The sequence below is a fragment of the Ipomoea nil genome, unplaced genomic scaffold (genome assembly GCF_001879475.1).
Source record: "Ipomoea nil cultivar Tokyo-kokei standard unplaced genomic scaffold, Asagao_1.1 scaffold2742, whole genome shotgun sequence".
Taxonomy (NCBI): Eukaryota; Viridiplantae; Streptophyta; class Magnoliopsida; order Solanales; family Convolvulaceae; genus Ipomoea; species Ipomoea nil.
The window spans coordinates 284,379-294,052 of record NW_017619170.1 but is presented as its reverse complement, the minus strand read 5'-3'; the positions used below and the strand labels follow the sequence as shown (position 1 = coordinate 294,052).

The following is a 9,674-nucleotide window of genomic DNA, read 5'->3' as shown; positions in this document are numbered from 1 at the left end:
TATAACATAATACATAATACACATAAACTCTTAACATAATACACATAAATTTCTTGTTTCGGATGTACATAATTGTATAAAAAAAATGTACATAATTGTATAAAAAAAAATGAACATAATTGTATAAACAAATACACATAATTACGTCAACTCTCTACATAACTTACCTAAACGACGTCGTTTTGGGAGGCGCCCCCGCACAGTGCAATGTGCGCCGTGGTGTAGGGTATAACGATCCTCTTACATAGGCCTCCCAATCATTTCCCATGGGCTTCAACATGCTCTAGACCTAATTAACAATCATTATAGTGTTGACCATGGTCCACACAAGTTGCATGGACCATATTTTGTATACTATAAAATAATGTACATTTAGTACAAAACTAATGCACTTTTAATATATCAAAAATGCACTTTATATTCAGAAAAAGTACATTATTTGAATACTAAAATTACATTATTTTATATAATGTACATTCAATACACAAATAATTTACTTTTAGAATATTAAAAATGTACTTTCTTTTATAGTCCATACAACACTATGTGGACCATGGTCCACACAATAATTTGTCATAATTAATCCTTGGGCTTCCACTCCTTAGACCCAATTGGCTTTGGACCGGGAACTCTTTCCCAATCAAAATTCATAGTGATTTATGAAACGTTATGCTGTACAACCGTGTACACCATACAAGGTGCACACGGTTCCAATTCATAATTTTTATATTGTAGATTCATAATTTTTATACTGTAGATTTATAAAATCTATATTGTAGATTCATAATTTCTAAATCATAGATTCATAATTTAAATACAGTAGATTCATAATTTCTATACTGCAGATTCATAATATATGTACTGTAGATTCATAATTTTTGTACTGTAGATTCATAATTCCTAAATTGTATAGTCATCAAATTTTGAACATATAGTTCTGTGATTTGTGAATACATAGTTCAACAATTGGGATTATGAACATAAAGTTCTGTAATTGTGAATATAGAGTTCAATAATTATGAATATGAAATTCAAAAATTATGAATATATTGCTTTATAATTATGAACATATAGTTCAGTAATTATGAACATATAATAGTGTGCACCATGCATGGTGTACACGATTGCAGAACATAATTTGCCGTGATTTATATACTTAAGTAATGACTTTATGTTAGCTAAATATTTATTTTTATTTTTATTTTAAAAATTAATGTGTTTCATTTTAAAGATCCCAATTAGAGCTTTGTAATGACGTGGAAACCTAATCTACTATACTAATAAGAGTCCAAGAGAGTTAGGCCTATAATGGGTATAAAAAATGGCGGTCAAATGTTTTAATCAAATGAATGGTTCAGATTGATCAGATTTTAATTTTTTTCCTTAAGATTTCCTAATTTATCCTTAATGAATATGATTATCCGTTAACTTTTCCGTTAAATATTATCTTTTCCGTTAATTTCTGTTAGTTCACCGTTAATTTACTCATTGATTTAAGTGGCTTATGGTCCACTGGTATAGGATTGCTCCCGTATGTGGGAGGTCTAGCTTTCAAGCCTCAGTGTAGGCGTAGATTGTATGGGTGTCCCCCTTCCTTTGTAAAAAAAAAAAAATATTTACTCATTGATTTCAATAAGAAAGGTCTTAGGTTCGAACCTCATCCCAATCAAAGTTGACATAATTAGTACTATATCTTTTTTTTTGAAAGCCAAGTAATTTGGTATATTAATGAACGAACATAGTAATAGAGTCAGGAGGGACGACGTCCCAATACATAGGCTGGTCCTGATCGAATGCTAACGAAGCTAGTGTATGAGCATGCATATTAACAGCTCTGGAAATATAATTTAAAGAGCAATATGTAAATAACGACATAGATGTCCTGCACTGGTCAGCAATGACCCCAACATAAGATCGAGTTCCCGTACTTCTTGATTGTATCATGTTTCGCAACTCTATGCAATCTGTGAGTAGATCAACCATCCGTGTATCGCGCCCTTTAAGCCATGATAGGGCTTCCTTGCACGCAAGAGCTTCCGCCATAATAGGTGAAAAACCACCAGGGAGTGTTCCAGCCGTGGCCGCCACAAAAACACCATCGTGATTGAGTAGCACAACTCCATATGTCGCTTCTCCTGTGTGATGTCTGTAGCCAGCATCGAAGAAACACCTCAGCCGATTTTGTGCATCGTCTTCAAGCATCACGGTGGCAGGAGGTTGATATGTTGCGCGTCCAAGCTTGGTGAACGTCTCCTCGGTCCTCACCACCCTCTTCACCGTGGATGCAGGCCGTGGCAAAGTCTTCTCCCATACTGCCGAATTCCGGGCATGCCATAAATAGTATAAAATTCCCACGGCCAGCCTTACTTGCCCTTCCGTCAACGAGTTCAGCACGCCTACGAACCATGATTGGAATAGATTAGTTAGAATATTCGTGACAGGTAATCCCGAAATATTCCAAACCATTTTAGAATAATCACATAAAATCAGTGCATGCATAATATTCTCTTGTGCAAAGCAACACATCGGACATATAGGATCCACCTCCACTCTTTTAATAATCAAATTATCAGTGGTGGGGAGTATGCCAGACACAGCCCTCCATAAAAAGGTTTTCCATTTGGGTGGCACTTTTAACTTCCATAATGTAACCCATTTATCAAAAGCCCCTGGGTTATCAGAATAATCTCCCATAATATGCCTGTAGGCATTCTTAACCGTGTATATTCCTTGTGTGTCCCCCATCCAATACCATGTGTCATCATAATCTGGGCTTACAGGTATTCTTGAAATCCGGGCTGCATCCTCAAGAATAAATAAATCATTGAGAATATGTGGATCCCAGGTATTCGTATTTTGATCTATCAGACCAATCACTAATGCTTCTCTTAACTCATCAGGCATGTGTGTTTGGACCAAAGGACTAGGATCATCAGACAACCAAGGGTGTCCCCATATCAATGTATTCCTACCGTTTCCAATTCTTCGGTGCACACCGGCGCAGACTAGATCATGGGTGGCCATAATACTTCGCCAGCAGTAACTTGGGCAATTCCCTATGGTAGCATCAACAAAAGTGGTCGTAGGATAATATCGAGCCTTATAAATTCTTGCTACCAAAGTGGTTGGTTCAGTAAGAAATCTCCATGCCTGTTTCCCTAGCATGGCCAGATTAAACGCACGAAGATCCTTAAAACCTAATCCTCCATATTTCTTAGGGATACATAATTTATCCAAAGCCTTCCAATGTATTCCACGATCCGCACCTGTTCCCCACCAAAATTTGTTCATAGTACGCTCTATAGATAAACACACTGATTCAGGTAATAAAAAAACACTCATGGAGAATGTAGGCATAGACTGAGCCACACTTTTCAAGAGCACCTCCTTCCCAGCCCGTGAGAGCATTTTTTTATTCCATGAACCAATTTTCTGCCTGATTTTATCTTCTACATATGCAAATACAGCCCTTTTATTTCTTCCTATAAAGGAAGGAAGCCCAAGATATTTTCCAAAACTGGATGCTAGCTCCACTCCCAAACACCACGCCACCTGTTCTCTCTGCGGCATCTGGGTATTCCTGCTAAGGCAAATACTTGATTTATTATAATTCACCACTTGGCCAGACAATTTCTCATATCTAATCAGGCATTGTTTAATAACAGCTGCTTCCTGAATATTAGCTTTGAAAAACAACAGGCTGTCATTTGCAAAAAACAAATGTGAGACCGGTGGTGCCCCTCTAGCCACCCTACACCCATGTATAGCCCCATCCATATGTGCCTTCTGTAATAGCATTGAAAGCCCCTCCGCACAAATAATAAATAAATAGGGAGAAAGAGGATCTCCCTGCCTGAGTCCGCGAGTTGGGGTTACACATCCCCCTACATCTCCATTTATCATGACCGAATACCTAACTGTGGTAACACACAGCATAATAAGCCGGATCCACTTATCATCAAAACCCATAACAGTCATCATCCTCCTCAAGAAAAGCCATTCCATTCTGTCATAAGCTTTTGACATATCCAGTTTTAGTGCACTCCACCCTGCACGGCCACATTGTTTCCTATTTAAATAGTGCCCCACTTCTGCTGCTACCAAGATATTATCTGTAATCAAACGCCCCGGGATAAACGCACTCTGGGACTCTGAGATTATTCCTCCCATCAGTGGCTTCATCCTATTCGCCATTATTCTGTAGACAACATTGCTTAACGCAATTGGTCTCATATCTGCAACCGTCTCAGGTAGTGTTTTATAGGGATTAGCACAATATTAGTATCATTGAACCCCTCCGGGAAAGCACATGAATTCAAAGAATTTGATATAAACAGAGTAACATCTTCCCCTACTACACTCTAAAAATGCTGATAGAATCCCGGATTCATTCCATCCGAACCCGGTACCTTATCAGGAAACATGGAAAAAACTGCCGCCTTAACCTCATCAGCCTCATAGGGCCGTACCAACACTGCATTCTGTTCTTGAGTAACCCGGGGGCTAAAATTATCAAACAACGGATCCGAGCAACTAGAATTATTTGAGGAAAAAATATTCGTATAGTAATCCAATATTACCGCCTTCATTTTATCCCTCTCAACCCACGAATCATCATTATCTTTAATACGTACAATCAAATTCTTTTTCCTACGGGCAGAGGCATACCTGTGGTAAAATTTCGTGTTGGCATCTGCTCCCCGGAGCCAGTGTTGCTTCGCCCATTGCCTCCAAAATACATCTTCCTGGGTCTCTAGCAGATTCAGCTGATCCTCAATCTGCTGGAACTCGGCTAACGCTGCCTGATCCCTTCGACTTCGGATAGACTCCTGACGTCGTCGTAGCTGGTCAATACGTTTTCCAAACTTATGAAAACGATCACCACCCCATCGCATTAACCTCTCTCCACAATATTGCTGGCACCCAAGTAACCCCTCTGTTCTCCCATTCTGTCAGGCAGTCTCCACAACCTCCTTACAACCTTCATCTAACAGCCAGGCCAGCTCAAATCAAAAATCCCTCGGGTTCCCTCTCCTTGGTATGCATGGTGCATTAATGTTGAGGAAAAGAATCGAGTGATCCGAAGCTCTAGTTCGTATATTCTCAACCCATGCATTATGGTTAATATCACTCCAATCCGTTGTTGTCAATACCTTGTCAAGCCTCTCATCAATCCAATTCTGCGTACCTTTACCCTTTTCCCATGTGAATTGATGTCCCCTCGTAGGCATTTGCGCCAACCCACACTGTAACACCCCGTGTTACGGCCTTCAATCCCGGATTAATTATTTAATTAATCCCGTTAATAATAATTAAATATGATTTAATTTGGTTAGGTTTCCTTTAATTAATTAATAAGGTCCACCATGAACAGTGGACCCTTGCCTAAATTAGAGTCCTAAGCCTATTAGGAATAAAGAAAGTAAACCCTTTACTATTCAGATTCTAATTAGAAATCCTAGACCTAGTTATCTATTAGGAATAAAGGAAGTAGGCATTTTACTATCCAGACTACGATTAGGATTCCCTTTAATTAATTAATATGGTCCACTATGGACCATGGACCCATATCCCTAAAATAAGCCCTTAGTTCTATAAGGAATAGAATTAGTAAACCCATACGATTCAGACCCTAATTAGGAGTCTTAAATATATAAATAGGGGACTTAAGAGGCACCTAGAAACCCCCCACAAGAATAACGCCCCACCTCCCCAAAGAGCTCCAAGAATTCCCCTAGAAGAAATCAAGAGAGCAAGAAAGCCTAAAGAAAGACCCTTCATAGCCAAGGAATTAATTAAGGCTAAGAGGTAACCCATGTCTCAACAAAACCTATTTTCATAGTTATGATTCCCCCTTAGGGTTTCCCCATATTATTGTATATTGCGGATTTGTGATGATATTATTGATGATTGATGTGATGATCCCATAGGGGATCTTGGTAATCTTGATATTGGGAGATTCTCGATAGTTATGGTGTTCTTGATGATTATATGGAGCTCTTGATGATTATATGATATTCTTGATAGTTGTGTGTTGTTCTTGATGCTTACGTGTTATTCTTACCGAATCTTGCAATTAGAAGACGAACCGTATTCTTGTTGATATAAAAGTTACTAGAACCCTAGGTTGTATCGTATGATATTATTCTTGGTTTATCGGGTGGGGAAATCGCATGTTTGGGTGTTGATTATGTTTAGAAAAGCATGATAGGTTATGTGCCGTTCGTTTCTCGTATTTGATCCGTTAATTGTCTACGTGTTGTCGTTAATTGCGTTGTAAAGTGTCTAAGCATGGTTTCGGGTTCCACAATGGTTCCCGGGGCGAAATTGTGTGATAAGAGTCAGTGGGGGGTAGGGGACCCGCCACCTACCCACGGCCGGAAAACACATCTCCGGCAGCGGGTGGCCGGTGGCCGGGCAGCTGCCCGCCGGCGACCCGCTGCCCGGAACAGTAATGCCCGCCGGGCAGCCGGCGGGTGGCCCCCCACCCACCGGCTACCCGCTGGAAAATTATCCCCCTCGGGATCTCGGCTTCCCCGTCCCCCGTGGTGTCCCAACGGACTCCGTTTATCGTGCCTATGTCTAGTTTGATATTTCGGGTACCGTTCGTAGGTTTATGAGTCTATTATATTGCATGCTAGTTGAATTGGGATCCCGTTGACCTAGGTGGAAGAAGTATGAACCCCTTAGGACTATTCTTAGTATGTGATGGATCACGCATAGGTTTTGTTATACGTTTTCTCCCCCTTCCCAAAGTGTTAATGTGGGTTGCATGTACTTGCTATGTGTTATGTGTGCATGTAACCCCGAGTTGGTTAAGATCAATCGGGCTATACGGGCAGTCGGGTGGGCTGAGAACCATACCGGCTTTTAACCAGGCTGTTAGAGACCGGTCAGGTATATAAATATTATATAGGACTAAGTTCCACTATACGGGCAGTCGGATGGGCTTAGAACCATACCGGCTGTTAACCAGGCTGGTAGAGACCGGTCAGGTATATAAATATTATATAGGACAAAGGTCCACTATACGGGCAGTTGAATGGGCTGAGAACCATCCCAACTGTTAACCAGGCTGGTAAAGACCGATCAGGTATATAAATAATATGTAGGACAAAGGTCCATCAGTCGGTTGCGATCGACTCCTCCGTAATGTGAGACGGGGCAGGGTGCTGCGGGGCCGTGTCAGAGCTATATGCGCTGACCCTCATGTATGGGCATGCGATTGGTCCTGTGGCGCCAACAAAGTATGCTATATGATGAGATATGGAGGAGTTGTGTTTATGAGTATATTGGGGGATGTGACTGAGGGATATATGCTGGGGATCGTTTATGTTGGGTTATGATTATTAATTATGCTCAGCTTTATCTGTCTTGCCTGTTGTGGATTGTATACGCCTGTTATAACTGTTGCTTGTGTCTAGCCTTATCTGTCGAGTCATTCCCGGTTTTAAAAGCTAGAGTCTCATAGGATATATCTTCATGCTTTAAAATGGTTTTCGTATATCTATATATATCTCTATACGTATTGTATTTCAACGCGTTGGAGTGGGTTACCAGCATCTCTCGCTGAACAGATATATTTGGCTTTCAGGCACAGAAGATTAAGTCACTGGAGTGCGCTAGAGCTTGGAACATAGAAGTAGTTAGCTTCCCTTTCGGCCTGCGTGCCATGTTTATACATTCATATCATTGAGAAATTAGTTAGTTAGCCTGTGCACCTGAGTTCTCTAGCTCAGGTGTGGCATAGCACCCCGTACACTCGTACTCTTTTTGGGATTTAATGAGATTTCACCTTTATTTTATAAGTTTTAAATATCTTGAAAATCTGGGGTGTTACACACACTCATCAATAGCCTCCCCAAAGCCGCGTAGGAGACTATTAGGATACGGGTTACCTCGTTTCTTCTCGTGCTGGAACAAGAGATTATTAAAATCTCCCACCATCCCCCACGGCAGTGTGGATCTGCCACGTAACGAGCGCAACAAATCCCATGAATCTCTCCTCTCCCGGCGTTTCGGAAAGCCATAAAAGCATGTCATCCGACACCACTTCCCCTCCACATGGTTCTTAGAATAACTCAATAACTGTGCCGTATTATTCTTCTTCCGAAAAAGGGCCATACCACCACTCAATCCCTCATTATCAACATAAAATAATCCCTCATATCCAAGACTAACACGGATCCGCTCCGCATGTATCCGCGCCACCTTGGTTTCCATTAAGAACATAAAATCCGGCTTCTTACGGGACCCCAGGTCCACTATCTGTCGAACTGTTCGTGGATTGCCCAAGCCACAACAGTTCCAGCTTAACGTACTAATGAGGATGGGCGGGGCTGTGAAATAGCTCCCGCCATGGACAAGTTTTTTGAACCCACTTGCATAATCACATCCTCACCCTCAAACTTCGTACCCCGTCCTCCGCTCTCAGCCTACCTGCGTCGTTTTCCGCTGGCCTCCACCTGCTCTCCGGCGTCCATCTCAACCTGTACGGGTACACCGTGATTCAATCGTGCAGCCACCACCCCGGACACCCCGGTCCCTGTCTCAATCGGACATGGTCGCCCGCCGACCGGCACAAGCCAGCTATCCCCAACTGCTCTAGGAGCGCTCCGGGATCCACCAGCTCGCATATCCGGACCATACGGGTACCGTTCCAACGGGATTCCAGAGTCTCGTGCCTTAATGCAAAAAGTGTATAGATGTCCCATTAACCCGCAGAAAAAACAGAACCTGTGTAATCGTTCATAACGAAACGTTACCCAAGTCGTGGTCTTATCCCTCTTCAGAAGCTTCATTCGTCGTCGTAGCGGCTTATCAACCGGAATAGAAACCCTAATTCGGTGGAAAGTCAACCACAGGGCCCCTTCGAACCGATCATCATGTTTCACAAAAGTTCCTATGAAATTTCCAACTTGTTCCAACACCGTTTGAGACGTATATCCTAGTGGCATATCGTGTAATTGTACCCACATATCAATTGTGTTCAACGGAACCTCCCCCGGAGCGGTATTCGGCGGTACCTCCCTGCAAACCAAGGCGTTGTTCTCAAAAGCCCAAGGTCCCCCATCCAAAACATAATCCACGTCCGTTCTATGAAAGAAAACGAACAAGAACACACCCCTTTGGATCTCCGTAACTTGAACCCCTCTAACTGGTTGCCATACGGATGCTAAAACCTGACGCATAAACTCTAGTTTCACCATCTTCTGTGTTAAGAACCTCCCAACCACCTTCCACGTCTCTTCTACTTCCTCTCCGGCGTGCCCCGCCTCGTCCCCAACCGGTGCGAAGGCCGTTTCCTCCTCCTCCAACGACCATTCTGCCCATTGTTCTGTCACCACTGCAACCTCATCCTCCCCCGCATTCGCCTACACGTCTGGCGCTGGTTGCCTTGTCGCCATCGGAAATCTGTTAATGGATGAACAATCGCCGGCAAGCAAATAACGTAGCAAAACCCTAGGAAACCCTAGTATGGAGGCAAAAACCCTAGAGAGATTCTAGAGAGAGAATTTCTGACATTTAATATAGTAGCAATTAGTACTATATCTTACTCTTATTAAATTAAATAATAATTTAGTAGCTACAATAAAAAATAATACATATGCATTCTTTAATTTAGAATTATATGTCTACAATGTCTTTATTCAAAAAAAAAAAAATATTCATTA

At 41.8% G+C, this 9,674-nt stretch overlaps 2 protein-coding genes across 2 annotated transcripts; both read right to left on the bottom strand.

The window, feature by feature from the left end:
• Positions 1-1,725: 1,725 nt before the first annotated feature.
• On the bottom strand, positions 1,726-4,194 carry LOC109156589. The gene has a single exon (XM_019304442.1). It carries the CDS (start codon positions 4,192-4,194, stop codon positions 1,726-1,728), a length of 2,469 nt encoding a protein of 822 aa, XP_019159987.1.
• Positions 4,195-8,435: 4,241 nt separating this feature from the next.
• Positions 8,436-9,209, bottom strand: LOC109156588. The gene has a single exon (XM_019304440.1). The coding sequence runs from the start codon at positions 9,207-9,209 to the stop codon at positions 8,436-8,438; it is 774 nt and encodes a 257-aa protein (XP_019159985.1).
• Positions 9,210-9,674: the final 465 nt, after the last annotated feature.